Source organism: Electrona antarctica, assembly GCF_951216825.1.
Source record: "Electrona antarctica genome assembly, chromosome: 2".
Lineage (NCBI taxonomy): Eukaryota > Metazoa > Chordata > Actinopteri > Myctophiformes > Myctophidae > Electrona > Electrona antarctica.
In genome coordinates this window covers 35,969,763-35,990,358 of record NC_136807.1, presented here as the reverse complement: position 1 = coordinate 35,990,358, position 20,596 = coordinate 35,969,763, and the positions used below count along the sequence as shown (strand labels likewise).

The 20,596-nt window shown below is 51.1% G+C and overlaps 1 protein-coding gene and 1 long non-coding RNA gene across 2 annotated transcripts in view; both read right to left on the bottom strand.

Annotated features, from left to right (window-relative positions):
* The window catches only part of LOC306937024, a 52,515-nt gene that overhangs the window by 23,089 nt on the left and 8,830 nt on the right, over positions 1 to 20,596 (bottom strand). The gene's annotated exons all lie outside the window — the stretch shown is intronic.
* LOC306943014 (alanine--tRNA ligase, cytoplasmic-like) lies at positions 16,933 to 19,980 on the bottom strand (the record flags this gene model as incomplete). Its single annotated transcript, XM_079529219.1, has 1 exon — positions 16,933 to 19,980. One exon carries the CDS (start codon positions 19,978 to 19,980, stop codon positions 16,933 to 16,935), a length of 3,048 nt encoding a protein of 1,015 aa, XP_079385345.1.

Here is a 20,596-nt window from a genome sequence, read left to right as displayed (position 1 = left end):
ATAGTATTATTAAACATCTCACCAGTCTCACCACTAGTGTCACCACTAGTGTCACCACTAGTCTCACCACTATGAGGATAAAGTTAGTAATAAAACACATTGAGGATAAAGTTAGTATTATTAAACATCTCACCACTAGTTTCACCACTATGAGGATAAAGTTAGTATTATTAAACATCTCACCAGTCTCACCACTAGTCTGAGGATCCACCAGTGGATGTGATGCAGGTTGTGGATCTGGGTCGGACTCAGCTGGAGTAGAAGGACCTAAAACACATAAATAATAGCTAAAGTGTTACATTATAATAATACTGTCATAATGCTTATCACACTGAGGATAAATGATTGAACTATTAATGGACACTGACCAGCATTTTTCATTGATATCAAACGAGATAAAAATATATTGCCAACGTGCATGCTCTTCGTGCGTGCGCGTTGGCGTTCACTTCCCTGTTTACCGCTCACAAAGAAAGGCTCGTATATCCATATCTATAGGGAGCTCTCCATGGTTTTGACCAGATGGATATACTAAGCTCTTCATTTCTGACTTCCAACACGCCTCTCGTTCACAATATGAACCGGGGGATTATTCAGCGACTTTATCGTAATCATAGCGAGGTAAGCAAGCAACATTATTTCTCCCGTTTTTTGTCCGGAACGGAAGGGGGGAGGGGGGGCTTTCAGAGTAAAAGCAGCCATATCTGCGCGGCACCCCGAGCTGTTATTTTTGAAAGAAATCCCGGCGCTGATTGTGTTAAGTAGATAGATAGTAATACAGCAGGTTATCATCGCACTACATTAAGTGTTAAGTTAGTTTCGAGAAGCACTTTCTGTTGCGTGTAACAAATTGCTGCTGGATTCACACATTCTGCAAACTGCTTACATTTCAATACTATCCAAAAACCCATTCAATGTGAGATTTATTTTTCATACTCCGTTTAATGATACTTCTAATCAAACTGAAATAACAGTTCAGTGTATTTACATAGTAGACCTACACACCATGACTCAGCTAAATTAATCAAACTATATCCAAATATCAAATCATACTCAACTGATATTTCCAAAGAGTTGTTTGAACTAAATTAGATTTGATAATTATCATCTCCTGCAGGCTCTGGGTTATCCACATATAATGATATGCAAAAAGATAGATTATTTGATGTAAATTAATACTGCATTTATTCTCTATTACTCTATTCTTGATATAATGTGCAAATAAAGCCATGGTGAAAATCTATAATTTTTTAGATTGTTTGACTGATCATATTGATCAGAAACGTTAATCTAATGCAGTTGAGCTTTAAGTTTAATTAAAGTCAATTGAAATTGTGCCGTTGCACAAGATGAAGGCATAGGTCTACCAGTGCGTGCGTGCGTGCGTGCGTGCGTGCGTGCGTGTCACAGACAGACCAAATACCAAATATGAGAAGGGGCCTCTCGTGGTGTTACACCACGTGTTGTTACCCGTCACGTTATGTGACCTAACGTTAAACTCCACTGACTGCACAGTGTTGGTCACATAATATTATTAATGACAACATGTGGTGTAACCCCACCGGGCAGAGTGCACGGATAGCAAATGCGTGCGTGCGTGCGTGCGTGCGTGCGTGCGTGCGTGCGTGCGTGCGTGCGTGCGTGCGTGCGTGCGTGCGTGCGTGCGTGCGTGCGTGCGTGCGTGCGTGCGTGCGTGCGTGCCTGCGTGCGTGCGTGCGTGCGTGCGTGCGTGCGTGCGTGCGTGCGTGCGTGCGTGCGTTCAGCACGGTATAGAATGCCACAGAGGAAGCGTTAGAATGGTTGCTATGGCGATGAGCTGACATCGCACGCACACGTCCTTTTGGGTAGAAGATGAACCCAAACACTCGTAGTCATCAACCTGTTTCAAAGGAGTGTTGATAAGTGTTTTGATAACGTGGTTATTGTTGGATTTGCATATATTTCTTTACGTATTCAGCTTTGGTCTCGTTGAGATAAAGACCAGCACAGGCCTGCTCGAGAGACTGAAGCAGAGCCTGAGCGTGTTCCAATGATTGACTGATAAGTGTGACGTTATCAGTCAAGTCAGTGTCGGTTTGGTATTTAGCAGGATGACTTTTAGGGTTTGGTTGGTAACCCTTATCGTTGATAGACATACGAAGAACATAATCTAAGAACATAATCACACACACACACACACACACACACACACACACACACACACACACACACACACACACACACACACACACACACACACACACACACACACACACACACACACACACACACACAAAGTGGAGTCAAATGCATCGGTTAGTAAATGTACTTTTAAACATTGTAACACATTGTATAGACTACACAAATACAGAAAGTGCTTTACTTACTGAAGGCATAAAAGATAAAAAAGATATTTATTAATAGATCAATGGAAATAGTCTCCCCTGTCCAACGGATGTTGTAAGGAACACTATAGCATCTCCTCACACGGAAATATCTGATCTACAAGCTCACTGCGTGTCACAGCGTGACCATGTCTGAGCTTGTATAGATCGGCTATATTTGATCATTGTAACTCCTACTGGAGTCTCTGGTAGGAGACTCGGTTGATGTGACAAAAACAAAGTGTCCATGAATGGACCGCCAAGTATGACGCCAATGTGTGCTCAACACAAACATTAAATTCCATTGACAATTGATGTACGATGACAAGAGCGCCCCTCACTTCACACGGGTGTGATTTTGAATTGCTGTGTAATTGATAGAAAATAAGTAGTGTGTGTGACTGTGTGTCTGTGTGACTGTGTGTGTGTGTGTGTGTGTGTGTGTGTGTGTGTGTGTGTGTGTGTGTGTGTGTGTATAGTCAGCTCATCACCATAGCAACCCTTCAAACTCTCCCTGTGTGGTTAACATGCCTGAATTCAACACAGTGAAAACAGCCCCTCCTCCATTTAAAACAAATATATATTTTTTTATTATCAATACAAATATTTTTTGGAAAAATGTAATTAAATACAATTAAATTAAGAGAATGTTGTGAATATTATCATTTGTTATCAAACTGGTCTGTCTTGCCCGGGTTCGGACTGGCAACCTTGCGGTTGCCATCCAGCCACTCTACCCCTGAGCCACCGCCGCCATATTTACACACTCACTCCAGAGGGCCACTATAGTTCCACACTCACTCCAGAGGGCCACTATAGTTCCACACTCACTCCAGAGGGCCACTATAGTTCCACACTCACTCCGGAGGGCCACTATAGTTCCACACTCACTCCAGAAGGCCACTATAGTCCCACACTCACTCCAGAGGGCCACTATAGTTCCACACTCACTCCAGAGGGCCACTATAGTCCCACACTCACTCCAGAGGGCCACTATAGTTCCACACTCACTCCAGAAGGCCACTATAGTTCCACACTCACTCCAGAGGGCCACTATAGTTCTACACTCACTCCAGAGGGCCACTATAGTTCCACACTCACTCCAGAGGGCCACTATAGTTCCACACTCACTCCAGAGGGCCACTATAGTTCCACACTCACTCCAGAGGGCCACTATAGTTCCACACTCACTCCAGAGGGGCACTATAGTTCCACACTCACTCCAGAGGGCCACTATATAGTTCCACACTCACTCCAGAGGGCCACTATAGTACCACACTCACTCCAGATGACCACTATAGTTCCACACTCACTCCAGAGGGCCACTATAGTTCCACACTCACTCCAGAGGGCCACTATAGTTCCACACTCACTCCAGAGGGCCACTATAGTTCCACACTCACTCCAGAGGGCCACTATAGTTCCACACTCACTCCAGAGGGGCACTATAGTTCCACACTCACTCCAGAGGGCCACTATAGTTCCACACTCACTCCAGAGGGCCACTATAGTTCCACACTCACTCCAGAGGGGCACTATAGTTCCACACTCACTCCAGAGGGCCACTATATAGTTCCACACTCACTCCAGAGGGCCACTATAGTACCACACTCACTCCAGATGACCACTATAGTTCCACACTCACTCCAGAGGGCCACTATAGTTCCACACTCACTCCAGAGGGCCACTATAGTTCCACACTCACTCCAGAGGGCCACTATAGTTCCACACTCACTCCAGAGGGCCACTATAGTTCCACACTCACTCCAGAGGGCCACTATAGTTCCACACTCACTCCAGAGGGCCACTATAGTTCCACACTCACTCCAGAGGGCCACTATAGTTACACACTCACTCCAGAGGGGCACTATAGTTCCACACTCACTCCAAAGGACCACTATAGGTCCACACTCACTCCAGAGGGCCACTATAGTTCCACACTCACTCCAGAGGGCCACTATAGTTCCACACTCACTCCAGAGGGCCACTATAGTACCACACTCACTCCAGATGACCACTATAGTTCAACACTCACTCCAGAGGGCCACTATAGTACCACACTCACTCCAGATGACCACTATAGTTCCACACTCACTCCAGAGGGCCACTATAGTTACACACTCACTCCAGAGGGCCACTATATAGTTCCACACTCACTCCAGAGGGCCACTATAGTACCACACTCACTCCAGATGACCACTATAGTTCCACAGTCACTCCAAAGGGCCAAATTGCATAATAGTGTCTAATGCCAGGTCATTATTGGTCTGTGAGCAGGTTGTGGACAACCTGACAGCTCAGCTCAGAATGGAACAAGTCAAAGAAACATTTTGACACAAAACCACAGAGTGATAAAAATCGTCAACCATTTAAAACCATCAATCATTAAATCTCAATCCTACCTGAACGCCACAACAAGAGGAACAGCATCAGGATTCCACCCATTTCTGTCTGTCCCATTAGAGTCTCCACACTCACTCCAGAGTTCCACACTCACTCCAGAAGGCCACTATAGTCCCACACTCACTCCAGAGGGCCACTATAGTTCCACACTCACTCCAGAGGGCCACTATAGTCCCACACTCACTCCAGAGGGCCACTATAGTTCCACACTCACTCCAGAAGGCCACTATAGTTCCACACTCACTCCAGAGGGCCACTATAGTTCTACACTCACTCCAGAGGGCCACTATAGTTCCACACTCACTCCAGAGGGCCACTATAGTTCCACACTCACTCCAGAGGGCCACTATAGTTCCACACTCACTCCAGAGGGCCACTATAGTTCCACACTCACTCCAGAGGGGCACTATAGTTCCACACTCACTCCAGAGGGCCACTATATAGTTCCACACTCACTCCAGAGGGCCACTATAGTACCACACTCACTCCAGATGACCTTACACCACTCAGTTCATACAGAAGAAACAAGGCTGCAGAAGGAAAAGAAAGAAACGATAATAATGATAAAATAATGATAAACAGGACAAACAAGGGTTACAGGGCAACTTCAGTGATGCTTGCTTGCGGAACTCGACTACGTCTCGTTCCTGACCACATCACTGTCGTGGCAATAATCACGTTAAGCCACACCCTCTCGTGTAATATTGCTTAATTATGACGCACTGATCCACTGTATATATGTTTATCCTTGTTTGCCTTGTTTATCATTATTGTAACGAAGACTCTCACTTACATTCATCTTAGCTTAACTGGGAGAGTGTTCGTTGGATATACAGTCTCCATATATGGGGATATCCGACTAGGACGCCAGGGCTATATGATATATAGCATGTCTAGTATGACAATCCCTATATTTGGGCCGCCCGAGCCGACCTAGAGCTGATATCAGATAGATGCGGTAGAACCATATATGGATAGATCTAACTGGCTTAGTCATTATGACAAGCCTGGTCGTCGGAGCATATATAAAGGGTAGGCTTCAGGGAGAAGGCAGAAGTCAAAGCATCCTGGTTTAAGTTCTAACCGGACACCACTGCGGGGGTCCTAAGCTAAGTAATCAGCAATACAGCCTTGAGCTATTTTATATGGTCCTTCTTGAGTACGGATTAGGGCTTATCGCAGTAACGGGATGCCAAAGTCTTCCAGAGACGGCAGCAGGCCAGCTCCTCGGAGAATGGGGCTGGCACGAGCAGTCAATCGGAGAATTGGGGCCTGGAAAGTGATGGCCGGACAGCCGCGGGACAGTCGATTTCGGAAGCTCCAGCGGCAAGTGAAAGATTTACTAGCCGAGCAGACTCGCTTGACTAATCTGATATCGTCATCAGGCCTTGGAAGTTATAGTGACCCTGGCCAACCCCTGACTCAGTGGCAAGATTCTAACCAGATGGTAACCCAGTCGCTGCCAGAGTCTGAACACTCTGGCAGTCCTGGCTGCTTCGCAGGTGAGCAGCAGCATCTCGAAGCGGTGAGATGCACTCTGTTGCCGCCAGAGCATGAACGCTCTGGCGGTCCTGGCTGCTCCTTAGGTGAGCAGCAGTGTCTCGAAGCTGTGAGACCCACCCTGTTGCCGCCAGAGCATGAACGCTCTGGCGGTCCTGGCTGCTCCATAGGTGAGCAGCAGCGTCTCGAAGCTGTGAGACCCACCCTGTTGCCAGAATCTGGATGCCAGAATCTCGGAGCCGTGAGACCTCCCCGGCCCTTAGAGTCAGAAGGTGCTGGTGAGCACCGTGAGAGCAGATTATCCAGACGGAATGAGGAACGAGAATATTGGGATTCCTTCATTACTTCCACGAAAAATGGAACAGCCGTAGGACGACGAAGATCTCGTTCGCCAGGAGAACGTACCATTGGTGGGAGGGCACGTGGTCCCCTCCCTGATAATAGCCATCGGGTGAATGTTTATCCGCCTTATCCTGCGGAGAGTCACCAGCAGGCTGAGACGTATTACGGTACCAGTCAAGCCTACCGGGGACCGGCACCCATGGTCCCTGTCCTCTCAGCACCAGATCCTAGGGAGTTCGATAGGCTGAAAACAGCATTGGAGGGGATATTCCCTCCAAACACAACAGAACACTTCAAGTACAGGATACTGCGCGACCACATCAAATTGGAAGAAGCTTGGCTGATCACCGAGGGATACCGCAGTTCAGCTCATCCCTTCTCGGATACCATGGCGGCCCTGGAGGACAGATTCGGGAAGCCTCATCGAGTGGCCTTTCAGCGTATCGGCGAGCTGATGACTGGGCCCAGCATCCGAGGTGATACAGAGGCGTTCAGAATGTTTGCCTTGAAAATACGATCGTTGGTGAGCCTGTTAACAGAACTGGGAAGGGAAGGAGAGGTGGAACTGAAATGTGGGTCTCACGTTACCCAACTCATGCAGAGACTAACGCCCCAGATGGAGTCCATGTTTCGGCGTTTCCTTTTCTCTAAACGGGTAGAGATACCGTCACTCTTGGACCTAGCGGAATGGATGGATATCGAGATGAAAGTGCAAGCTGTTAGACCAGAAGTCCAGGGTCACAAGGATCGAAGTAGTCCAGCAAGGAGGCTGGACGGTCACTCTCGCAGAAATGACCATGAGCATAACCGGAGACGAACGGTCATCATGCATGGTACGGTAGTAGCACCCAACCCTGCCGAAAGTACACCGAGTAACCAGCAAGATGGCAGGAAGCAGTATTGTCATTACTGTAATAGCGGTACACACCATCTTGGGGTATGCGGCAGGTTCAAACGAATGAGTTCAATGGAGAAACGAGAGTGGATACGAAAGATGAAGCTGTGCTATCTCTGTGGACGTCGTCATCAGGCAAGAGAGTGTACCCTACCGACGAAATGTGAGCAATGTGGCGGAAAGCACCTCTTGGTTCTTCACGGTCCCAATTCGAGAAGGGCCCGATCTAACCAGCAAACAGCTGGACCTTGGCGGGATTCTCGGACCCCTAAGATCGAGAGGGGACAGGATCCGCAAGAGGGAACATCGCAGTCAGCTTTTGCAACGCAGTCAGCTTCTGCAATATTGACCACAGTTGGAGAGTCGTTGCATGTGGGCTACTCACTGCCAAGAGGGAGAGACATCAACATCTACGAGGACTTCCTTTGCCGGACTTATATCGGGCACGGCCTGTCCTCCTGATAGGTTCAGATCACCCTCACCTTATAACACCCATAGAACCGGTGAGATGGAGCCCAGCTGGTGGTCCGGTGGCCATCAAGACTCGACTAGGTTGGACTGTACAGGGTCCAATCCAAGAATTGCGGAGAAGTTCTCAGGAATTACAATGTTACTTTGGGTCAGCACCGATTCAACCAGATAATGAATTCAGGCATGTGGAACAGCTTTGGATGATGGAGGTATTACCCTGGCGTAGCGAAAGGCTTAGTACGCGTTCACGAGAGGATCAGAGGGCGGTTGAGCTACTGGAAGCCGAGACCATACGAGTAAACATCGATGGAGTATATCGCTATGCAACACCACTACTGCGGAAGACTGACGCTCTTTCCCTATGTGCGACCAGTGATGCCGCACTCTCGCAGTTGAAAAGTACAGAGAGAAGACTGGCTAAGTCACCGGAGCAGGCAGTAGCCTACAGGTCCGAGATAGAACGACTAGAGTCCTTGGGATACGTAGTTAAGCTGGAGCGTGGGGCAGAAGACACCCCCACCAGCTGGTATATACCTCATCATATGGTGCATCATAATGGCAAAAATCGGGTGGTTTTCAACTGCTCGTTCCAGTTTCAAGGAAATAATCTCAACGAACGTCTACTACCTGGCCCAACCCTGAGTTGCTCTCTCTTGGCTGTGTTATTGCGGTTCCGAGAGCATTCTGTGGCAATTAGTAGTGACATTAAAGGAATGTTTCATCAGATACGGCTATTACCGAAGGATTGGCCCCTCCTACGATTCCTGTGGCGCGACCTGAAGTCAGATGAGCCTGTTAGGATTTATGAATGGAGAGTATTACCCTTTGGCACTACGAGCAGCCCATGTTGTGCCACCTTCGCACTTCAGAAACATGTCCTGGACCACAGCCAACAGGGGGAGGATGTCCGTGAATCTGTCCTCAGATCATTCTATGTGGACAACTGCCTGCAGAGTTTGCCCTCAGTCAATGAAGCTAAACCACTGGTGGAGAAATTGCGAGTTCTCCTGGCTGAGGGAGGATTCGAGTTGCGTCAATGGGCTAGTAACAAACCAGAAGTTATCAGTCATCTTCCGCCTTCTGCTAGATCAGATAGTGCTGAGCATTGGATAGCTCATGGGCAGTCGGATGGACAGGAGTCTGCACTTGGACTCCTGTGGCATTGTCAGACCGATACGTTATCCTACAAACTCAGAGAACCCGGCAATTCACCAGTTACAATGCGTAACATTTACAAGACACTGGCAAGTCAGTATGATCCGCTTGGGTTCATAATGCCCTTCACCACCCGGGCTAAGATGCTGGTTCAGCAGTTGTGGGCCAAGAGGAAAGATTGGGATGATCCAAACCTGCCTGAAGAACTTATCCAAACATGGGAGGAATGGGAAAGAGAGTTACCAGAGCTCCAACATATTATATTACCCAGATGCTATAGCAGTCAAGAGTTGGATGCCCTGACTAGCCAACGGGATCTTCATATATTCTGTGACGCGTCAGAGAAGGCTTATGGTTCAGTTGCTTATATAAGGACTGAATCCCCAGATGGTAAAGTGGAGGTGGCCTTCGTGACGGCAAGGTCTAGAGTAGCTCCTAAGAAACAACAGACAATCCCTAGACTGGAGTTGTGTGCAGCTTTGACGGGAGCGCAAATATCGGTGGTGTTGGATAAAGAACTCACCCTGCCTATTCGTCAGACCTTTCTTTGGACTGATTCAACCACGGTTCTTACTTGGATCACTTCAGAATCTTGTCGCTTTAAAGTCTTTGTAGGGACACGTGTAGCTGAAATCCAGGAACTGACTGAAGGGAAATCTTGGCACTATGTGGACACGGGTAACAATCCAGCAGATGACATCACTCGAGGAAAGACTCTTGCGGAATTGGGACCAACAAGCCGATGGTTTCGTGGGCCTCCGTTTCTCTACCAGACATCAGAGAAATGGCCAAGAGCCATACCAATCCCGCATATCGACGAAGCAGAGTTCAAGAAAGAGGTCACCTGCCAATTGACTACCCTATCTACACTTAGGGTGGGAAGGTTAGATGCTTCATCCTATACTACCTTGGCGGATCTTGTTAAGGATACTGTGACGCAACAAGTTGGGTCACCCTCCCCCGAGCCTACAGCCGACGAGTATCAGAAAGCTGAGTTGGCCCTGGTTAAGCAGATCCAGGATGACTGTTTCGCCAGTGAGACTACCCAACTGGTTTCGGGAAAGGCATTAGCTAAGAATAGCAAACTAATCACGCTCTGTCCGGAGTTCGACAGTACTACCCAGCTCATTCGGGTAGGGGGACGACTTCGCCATAGTGAACTTTTGGACCCAGACGCGATACATCCCATCGTACTTGACCCCAAGCATGCGATTACCAAGTTGATTATCAAGGACTACGACGAGAAACTGCGTCATGCAGGACCAGAGCGAGTGTTTGCTGAAATCAGACGAAAGTATTGGATACTGAGAGGAAGAGAGGCCGTTAAACGATATCAGCGAGGTTGTACTGGGTGTCGCACTTGGCGAGGGACTCCAAACATCCCCAGGATGGCTGATTTACCTCCTGCAAGATTACGTATCCACAAACCAGCATTTTACTCTACAGGAGTAGATTGTTTCGGGCCATACTTCGTTAAAGTAGGACGCAGGAGGGAACGACGCTGGGGGATCATCTTCAAATGCATGACGACTCGTGCAGTCCACATTGATCTTCTCTGCAGTCTGGACACGGATTCTTATCTGATGGCATTAAGACGTTTCATTGCGCGTCGAGGAAAACCATTCGAAATATTGTCCGATCAAGGAACGAACTTTAAAGGAGGGGTGCGTGAGCTGGAGGAAACATTTATGACCCTTCAACCTGAAATTAAGGCACAGTTGGCCAAGCAGCAAATTAAATTTGTATTCAATCCGCCCAGCGCACCTCATTTCGGAGGTTGTTGGGAGAGGGAAATCCGATCTCTCAAGCAGGCCTTGCAAGTAACATTGGGTGCTCAAACAGTGTCAGAAGAGGTTCTGCGTACAGTTCTGGTTGAGGTGGAAGGGATTCTGAACTCCAAACCTTTAGGTTATACCTCATCGGATGTAGCTGATCCCGACCCTGTGACACCCAACATCCTCCTCATGGGGAGGCGAGATGCGTCATTACCGCAAGTTCAATATGATGAGTCAGACATGTTGGGAAGGAAAAGATGGAGACATAGTCAAATACTGGCGGATCACTTCTGGAAACATTTCTTGAGGTATTACCTACCTAACCTTCAGGTACGGCAGAAGTGGCAAAAGGAGACGACGAATATTCAGATTGGAGTTCCGGTGATGATCGTGGATCCACAGCTACCTCGGGCCCTTTGGCCTATTGGAAGGATTTCCCAGACTATTTCTGGTGCGGACGATAGGATTCGAACGGTAGAAGTGAAGGTTGGAGATCGGACCTACCTGCGACCAGTGGCTCGAGTAATCAGTCTTGCTGCCTTCAACTGACTAAATTGAATGGCTTGGGCCCACATCACCGGTGTAGCTGCTGGGGATAGCATAGCGACTGGGGCTACATCAGATAAGAGATACCGGGCAATGACGACGAGTCGGAAGGATTGTGAAAAAACAGATTGAAAATTAAAAAGAAAGAAAAATACTAAAACGATAAAGAAAATAGAAAATGAATAAAAATTGTTCAAGTCTTCTGGATACGGTATAGATTTCAACGGGAAATCTGGGGAGGCTGTAACGAAGACTCTCACTTACATTCATCTTAGCTTAACTGGGAGAGTGTTCGTTGGATATACAGTCTCCATATATGGGGATATCCGACTAGGACGCCAGGGCTATATGATATATAGCATGTCTAGTATGACAATCCCTATATTTGGGCCGCCCGAGCCGACCTAGAGCTGATATCAGATAGATGCGGTAGAACCATATATGGATAGATCTAACTGGCTTAGTCATTATGACAAGCCTGGTCGTCGGAGCATATATAAAGGGTAGGCTTCAGGGAGAAGGCAGAAGTCAAAGCATCCTGGTTTAAGTTCTAACCGGACACCAATCTAACCAATCACGTGACACACGCGTCGACTCCGATTGGCTACGGCCGATCACGTGACACACGCGTCGACTCCGATTGGCTACGGCCGATCACGTGACACGCGCGTCGACTCCGATTGGCTACGGCCGATCACGTGACACGTGCGTCGACTCCGATTGGCTATACGGCCGATCACGTGACACGCGTCGGCGCAGTGCAAGGCATGCTGGGTCACAGGTGCATGATGGGAAGCCGAGTATTTATGAATTAATTTATTCATTCCTCTTTTTAGGGGCGCTATAGCCCCTCCTATGGCCAGCTTTGTGTGTGCGTGTGTATCCCATAGCAATGATTTGATTGGCTGAGCACCCCATAGCAATTATTTGATTGGCTGAGCACCCCATAGTGATGATTTGATTGGCTGAGCACCCCATAGTGATGATTTGATTGGCTGAGCACCCCATAGTGATGATTTGATTGGCTGAGCACCCCATAGTGATGATTTGATTGGCTGAGCACCCCATAGTGATGATTTGATTGGCTGAGCAACGTACGTATTGAGGATAAAAAGCGAGGACAGACAAGTGAAGATGCCAAAAGTGATTGGTCGGAATGTGATGTATGGTGATAAGAGTGCCCCTCACTTCACACTGGTGTGATTTATTATTAGTTGAGGGGTGCTAGCCCCTCCTATCGTACGCCCAGCTTCTGGGGTCTGTGAAAAGACGCCAAAAGTGATTGGCCAGAATTACATTTGTGATGCTTTTGTGACAAAAGCACATTATTAACGTTGTTCTGCTTTATTTTCTGTACATGTTATTTATTGTCGAGAGCTATGTAACATGTGGGTTGTGAGAGTCTTATTCTTTCTTATTCATATATGAAAGGTAACGGGGCTGGTACAAGGGTGATTGACAGGTGTCAGTGATTGATGCCACCACCCAAGTTTACTTAGGTAGGAAGTGACACACGGGAGGAATCTCCCAAACAAACAGGGTGTAGGCCAACACGGAGGAGAAGAGGAGCTCCAGGCGCCAGATAACGTTCGAACCGTAATTAAAGTTTAAACGCATTTATCTGCAGCCAATACTATAAGAACAGTCGGACCCATCCGGAAAAGTGACGCGCTTGTTGCTGCCGTCGGGGGTCGACGTTGGAATCTATATCTGCCGGCGGTTGGAGGCTAACAGAGCTGCTGTGACCGGTGAGATCATTCCAAAGTGTTCTTGAAGGATTATAAATACTAAGGGGTACCCCACGCGTGTCGTTCATTGCGTTGGATTGAACTATTATACAGGCTCTCGCGTGCACGCGCCTCGTTGGAAGAGGAGGACGGATGCGGTCTTTATTAATTGTTTAGTTCGAAGCGCAGTTGCGTTCCGCTGACTTTGGGACTGGTTTGGAGTGGGAGGGGGGTTTGAATGTAATCATTGATTGTTGGTTTGAGTTTGTTTTCTTGTTTGTTTATTTTATTTAGTAGGGACAGAGACAGGGAAAGACGTCATGGTGATGTGCACTGTTTACCTGTGATAATACAACCATGAGTATCCCTATAAAGTGTTAAGAGTTAACCCTACGGTCCCGCTTATTTATTCCTTAGTTAATAATTTGCCTTGCTGTGAAGAGGGCGATTGTTACAGGTGGTGGCCCATACGGGGAACTGCGGGTTAAAACAATAGGGGGATAGCTTGATTTGGTAATTGTTGTAAAAAGGGTAAAATAGTACACTGTAAAAAAAAAAGCCAAGATCACACAAGAAATATACACTGCAAAAAACAACAAAAAAAACATGGAGAGAAGTGAGGGCACTACTATTACTGTGGAGCTGGCCTTAATTAGGAAGGAGCTGCAAATCCTCAAAAACCAGGTGCAGTGTGTGCAGGGTGAGTTTGAGATGTCCATGGAGAGTACTTTTAATAGGGAAGAAGTCCTAAGAGGGTACGTGGATCGCGGAATGGCAGAAATGGAGATTCTCGTCAAGAACTCAGTAGAGCAGGTACAGAAAAACTGTTTTATGAGGATTGACGAGAAATGGAACAGTGAAGCGTTGAAAATAAAAAGAGCCAGTGCATCGCACCTAGGGTCCAACACTCTGCCTAACCCTCACGGTTGTCCCACCAGCGCTCCCTACCATCTGGACTCCCATGGCCGTCCCTCCAGCACCAAGAAGGCTAATAGACAAGGCGGTAACAAAGGACTCAAAAAGGAGACGAGGAAGGGGGCTCAGTTGGCACACGCGGACGTCAAACTGGTGCAGCAGGTCAAGGGTGAGTTTCCGCCATCGAGAGGTGGTGGTGGTGCCACTCCAGGGTCCCGGGGTCGAGGTGTCCCACCTGAGGTGGAATGCCTGATCCAGAGGTGGCCGTCAGGGTTAACCCTGGAAGGCCTAAAGGAGGTTCAACGTGCGGATCCTAAACTCATCCGTCTACAGGAAGATCTGGACCCGTCCGACCAGCGAACGGGCCGCATGGGCTATGAGGAGATCCAGGGAATCCTGTATCGTAGGCGGTCGACCAACGGCTCTAGACGGAAGTACCAGGTGGTGGTACCGGAAGACCTGACCCATCCTTTCCTGGAACAGTTCCATGACTGTCGGACTAGTGGTCATCCTGGTCGGCTGAGGACTCTTCTCCGGATCCTTGAGGTGTCCTGGTGGCCAACGATCCGCAGAGACGTGTGGGAGTACATCGCCAGATGTCACGTGTGTCAGCGGGGCAGGCCAGAGAACAGCGAGCCAACCGGTAGGTTGCAGCCCACTCAAGGAGACCAGGCACCACCTGTCCTTGTGATCGACCCGACGGGGCCGGTCTCGAGATGCGGGAGAAGAAACACGATGCTGCAGGTCACCATTGACTACAGCACCAGGTGGGCCATGGTCAGAGAAGTTCAACGAGGGGTGGGGGGATCTCAGGCCAGAAAAGCCAAGTATGAAACCTGGCGGAACAATGCGCAGTTCCAGCCAGACACTTTGGACTGGGCGAGAACTTCTCCACTCCCAAAAGCATCTGCATACTCGTCAAAGCTAGTGCCCCCGAAGTGGTCAGGTTCAGTTATAAGACGAGTCAAATAGGCCCTTGAATTTACCTAATGGAACGGAAAGATTGTTAAAGCGGAACTGTTTAATGTGGTCAACCTCAAACCCTCCTTTGGGAGGACTTGGAGAATTAGCTTCCAGCTGGGGGGGGGGGGGACTGTGACAAAAGCACATTATTAACGTTGTTCTGCTTTATTTTCTGTACATGTTATTTATTGTCGAGAGCTATGTAACATGTGGGTTGTGAGAGTCTTATTCTTTCTTATTCATATATGAAAGGTAACGGGGCTGGTACAAGGGTGATTGACAGGTGTCAGTGATTGATGCCACCACCCAAGTTTACTTAGGTAGGAAGTGACACACGGGAGGAATCTCCCAAACAAACAGGGTGTAGGCCAACACGGAGGAGAAGAGGAGCTCCAGGCGCCAGATAACGTTCGAACCGTAATTAAAGTTTAAACGCATTTATCTGCAGCCAATACTATAAGAACAGTCGGACCCATCCGGAAAAGTGACGCGCTTGTTGCTGCCGTCGGGGGTCGACGTTGGAATCTATATCTGCCGGCGGTTGGAGGCTAACAGAGCTGCTGTGACCGGTGAGATCATTCCAAAGTGTTCTTGAAGGATTATAAATACTAAGGGGTACCCCACGCGTGTCGTTCATTGCGTTGGATTGAACTATTATACAGGCTCTCGCGTGCACGCGCCTCGTTGGAAGAGGAGGACGGATGCGGTCTTTATTAATTGTTTAGTTCGAAGCGCAGTTGCGTTCCGCTGACTTTGGGACTGGTTTGGAGTGGGAGGGGGGTTTGAATGTAATCATTGATTGTTGGTTTGAGTTTGTTTTCTTGTTTGTTTATTTTATTTAGTAGGGACAGAGACAGGGAAAGACGTCATGGTGATGTGCACTGTTTACCTGTGATAATACAACCATGAGTATCCCTATAAAGTGTTAAGAGTTAACCCTACGGTCCCGCTTATTTATTCCTTAGTTAATAATTTGCCTTGCTGTGAAGAGGGCGATTGTTACACTTTGATTGGCTGAGCACGGGATGTGGTGTTTTTATGGTGTATGCTGATAAGAGCGCACCCTCACTTCACAGGGGTGTGATTTTTTTAAGCTGGATTTGAGTGCGTGAACCTCCCCTTATCCCTTATCCCTAAACATATTTGACATTTTTTACTTTTTTGAAAATCATTACTTGCGCAAGCAGAGCGCGCAAGTAATAGTTTTCGTCCAGCGCTTCGATGCGTATGTCGCCGTTTGATGTGTCCGTGCCGTGCCAGCGTATGACGTAAACTTGTGCTTGATATGGCAGTGGTGTCAGATTACATACATGTATACATGGGGGCATTACCTTTAATCCTCCCGACACTAAAACATATTGTCATTACGTCACCATCGAAAACCAATTACACCCTGGCATTGGGTCCTTTAATCCACATCTTTATTACGTCATCATTGAGAGCTAGTTATACCAGTTATACCATGATGTCATATGGTGCTACGATACATAGACATAGATTTGACAGTTTGTAGCGGTCGACAGTACTTGCGCGCTCTGCTTGCGCACTAGTAGGCCATTTATGGCCTACTTGTGTGCAACAAGCAAGTAGGCACTCGACAGAGTGCAGTTCTAGTTTTAAAATAGTTCAACTAGCCGATCTACATCTACACGTTGTGAGCTTGTAGATCGGCTATTTGAACTATTTTAAAAAGGTTTTTTTTAAATAGTAAAAAATGGCAAAATACGTTTAAGGATAAGGGTTAAGGGGTGGCGCAAGATATATCCCGTATAGTTTACTCACAAGCCCATGAAAACGGTTCCATCTGTATCGTCTATAAAAGGCCAACCGGACCCGTGGTCGGTCCCCGGGGACCCAACGGTGAGAAGCGGCTCTCCTTACCGCTCTCCCAGCTTGAGCCGTGCAAACTCGTCGGCCACCTTCAGCGCCTCCTGCAGGCGCTGCGTGTTCCTGCCGGTGCCCTGGGCCGACAGGTCCATGCCGCCCGACTTGCCTCCCAGCAGCAGGCAGACCTCCTGCGCCCACTCGCTGGCCTTCAGGCCGCGGTCGGCCGCGCCCCGCGGCACCTGGCACAGGCAGACCACCGTGCCGGCCTCGCGGTCGGCCGCCAGGAGCAAGGCGGCAGTCTGCGGCGAGCGCGTCCGCAGCAGCTTCAGCGACTCGTTCAGGGCCTTGGCCGAGGCCCCGTCCTCCACCTCCATGACGAGCAGCGGCTGGTTGGGGCTGCGGTCGATGGCCTCCCGGGTCCGCTCCAGGACCCGGGAGAGCACGCGGCCCTTGCTGGCGCGGTCCAGGTCGTCCATCGTCCTCTTGGAGGCCCTCAGGGCGTCCCTCATCTCGTCCTTCTCCCAGCGGGAGATGGTCGCAACGGCGAGGGCCTCCGTCATGCTGGCGATCTCTCGCTGGACGTCCCGGAGGTCGGGCGGCGCGGCTCCGGCCCCTCCTCCGGTCCGATCCCTCACCACGTCCCTCACCCTGTCGGCCAGCTCCGCCAGGGAGCGGCGCAGGGCGTCGGCCCTCCCGCGGGCCTCCCGGGCCTCGGCCCCAGTCACGGCCACGATGCGCCGCGTGCCCTTCGCCACGGCCTCCTCCGACACCACGACCAGCGAGCCGGCGTGGCTGGAGTTGCGCAGGTGGGTTCCTCCGCAGAGCTCCACGGAGGCGCGCGACCCGGCATCGCCGCCAAGGTCCGCCAGCAGGTCCCGGACGGGCACGCCGAAGGACACCACGCGCACCGGGTCAGGGTAGGCCTCGTCGAAGACGGCACGCAGCCCCCGGACGGCCTTGGCCTCGGCCAGGTGCACGTCCAGGGCGTACACTGGCCGGGCGGCGCGGATCTCGGCGCATGCCACCTCTTCCACGCGACGGACCTGGTCGTCGCTCAGCGCGCCCCCCTTGGAGGAGAAGTCGAAGCGCAGGAGGTCGGGGGCGACCAGGGAGCCCCGCTGCTCCGTCCCGCTCTCGGCGCCCAGGACGTCGCGCAGGGCGAAGTTGAGCACGTGCGTGGCGGTATGGTTGCTCATGACACGTGTGCGGCGAGCCTCGTCCAGGCGCAGGGCGACACGGTCCCCGACGCTCAGCGAGCCGGCGTGGACTGTCCCTACGTGGACCACGTAACCTCCCCTCGCCTGGACGTTCCTCACGATGAACTCGGCCCGGTTGTCGCCGCCGCCGCCCTCCCTGAACATGTAGCCCTCGTCGAAGGTCTGCCCTCCCTGCTCGGCATAGAAGCATGTGCGGTCCAGCACCACGCCGCACTCCTGGCCCGTGGCCACGCGCTCGCAGAAGGTCCGCTCGCGCCGCAGCGCCAGGACGACGCAGGCCGACGGCCGCTCGAAGTCGTAGTTGCCGTCGGCGTCGGCGTCGTACGCGTGCTTGGGGCCATCGTCGGTGGCCGGCACGTCGGCGCTCCGCAGCTCCTCGATGGCGTGAACGTCCAGCATGGCGTGCTCCTCCCGGTCGCCGGCGGCCTTAACGCCGTGGGACCGCAGCTGCGCCGCTCTCCTCTCCTCCTCGAAGGCGTCCATGTCCACGGCCAGGCGTCGCTTCTCGCCGATGAGGACGATCAGGTCCAGCGGGAGGCCGTAGGTGGAGTACAGCAGCCACGCCGCCTCGCCCGGGATGGTCCCGTTGCCGGTGCCGCCCGCCACCAGGCTCTCCATCTTCCTGTCCAGGATGACGCAGCCTCGGTTGAGCGTCTCCAGGAACTGCTTCTCCTCGTCGTCGATGATGTCCTTCACGGCGGCCGGGTCCTTCCTCAGCTCCGGGAAGGCGTCGCCCAGGGATTCCACCACCACGTCCACCAGGGAGGCGAAGGACCCCCTCCGATCTTCCAACATCTTCACCACAGAGGCGAAGGTTTCTTCCTCCTCATCCTCCTCCTGTGCTTTACTCGTTACCTTAGCACTCTTTAGCTTAGCCGAGTACAGCACGGCACGGCGCAGGATCCTCCTCAGCACGTAGCCCCGTCCCGTGTTGTGCGGCCGCCCTCCGTCCGAGAGGGCCACGGTGAGGGTCCGAGCGTGGTCGGCCAGCACGCGGTACGCCATGTCGACGCCGTCCACATCCTCGGCACCCACCTTACCCGAGTAAGGCCTGGCGCCCGAGAACTCCTGGATGGCCTCGAAGTACGGCCGGAAGAGGTCGGTGTCATAGTTGGACGTCTTGCCCTGCAGAATGGACACCAGGCGCTCCAGACCCATGCCCGTGTCGATGCTCTTCTTGGGAAGTGGCCGGAGCTCCGTCGCAGACTCCCTGTCAAACTGGACGAACACCAGGTTCCAGATCTCCAGGACGTCGGGGTCGTCCGCGTTGACCAGGCCGGAGGCGTCCCGGTTCCCCACGCGGTCGTAGTGGATCTCGCTGCAGGGGCCGCACGGGCCCGTGTCGCCCATCTCCCAGAAGTTGTCCCTCATGCTTCCGGGCAGGACGCGGGCTTCGTCCACGCCCAGCACCAGCCAGATCTGCCGGCACTCCAGGTCGGGCTCCAGGCCCAGCTCGGCGTGGCCCCCGAAGTAGGTGACGTAGAGGCGCTCGGCGGGGAGCCCGAACTCCCGCGTCAGCAGCTCCAGGGCCATCTGGCAGGCGCGGCGCTTGAAGTAGTCGCCAAAGGACCAGGAGCCCAGCATCTCGAAGAAGGTGTGGTGGTAGACGTCCTTGCCCACGTCGTCCAGGTCGTTGTGCTTGCCGCCGGCGCGGATGCACTTCTGGGAGTTGGCGGCGCGGCTCAGCCGCGCCATGGGGTGGGAGGGGCCCGCCGTGCCCAGGAGGAGGGGCTTGAACTGGTTCATGCCGGCGTTGGCGAACGGCAGCGTGGGGTCGTCCAGCGGGACCACCGAGGACGAGGGGACGTGGTCGTGGTCGCGGTCGCGGAAGTAGTCGATGAACTTCTGGCGGACCTCAGCGCCGCTTAGCACACCGTCCATCGTTAGTAGCTGCTAATACGTCTCACGTGAAATACACTACTCGGATCGGTGAGCGGTTGTCCGAGTTTAGGATCCGCCGCAGTGGTGAGAACTTCACAGGTGTCTCTAGATCCCCGATGGGTCGTAAGGCCGGGCTGCTACCGAACCACTAGTGGCGGTGATGGAATGAGGGGGCTGTCCGTCCCAGCTAATGCTGAGCGTGGATGTGGTTGAGAGTGAAGTCACGTAGTGTCAGTTGTCAGTTGCGTGAGAGTGAAGTCACGTAGTGTCAGTGGTCAGTTGCGTGAGAGTGAAGTCACGTAGTGTCAGTTGTCAGTTGCGCCGCTGTCAGTCGCACACCGCCCTTTCCAAAATGGCAGCAGCATGGCTGCGACCTGCCTTTCAAAGGCGTCACTGTGACATCACAGCGACATCGCGTGCAACCTTTAAAGGCACCACGTCATCACAGTGACATCACTGTGATGTCACGCTGGTGCGCACGCTGCATGCATGCCCAAGGTTAGTTTTTGTCCGTGAAAAAAAGGAGTGGACATACATTGGCCTTTAGAAAGGACTGTGGCAGTAGAGCAGAATCCTGTAAACCTCTTTTTGTTTCTGTGAAGAAAGGTGTTTATGG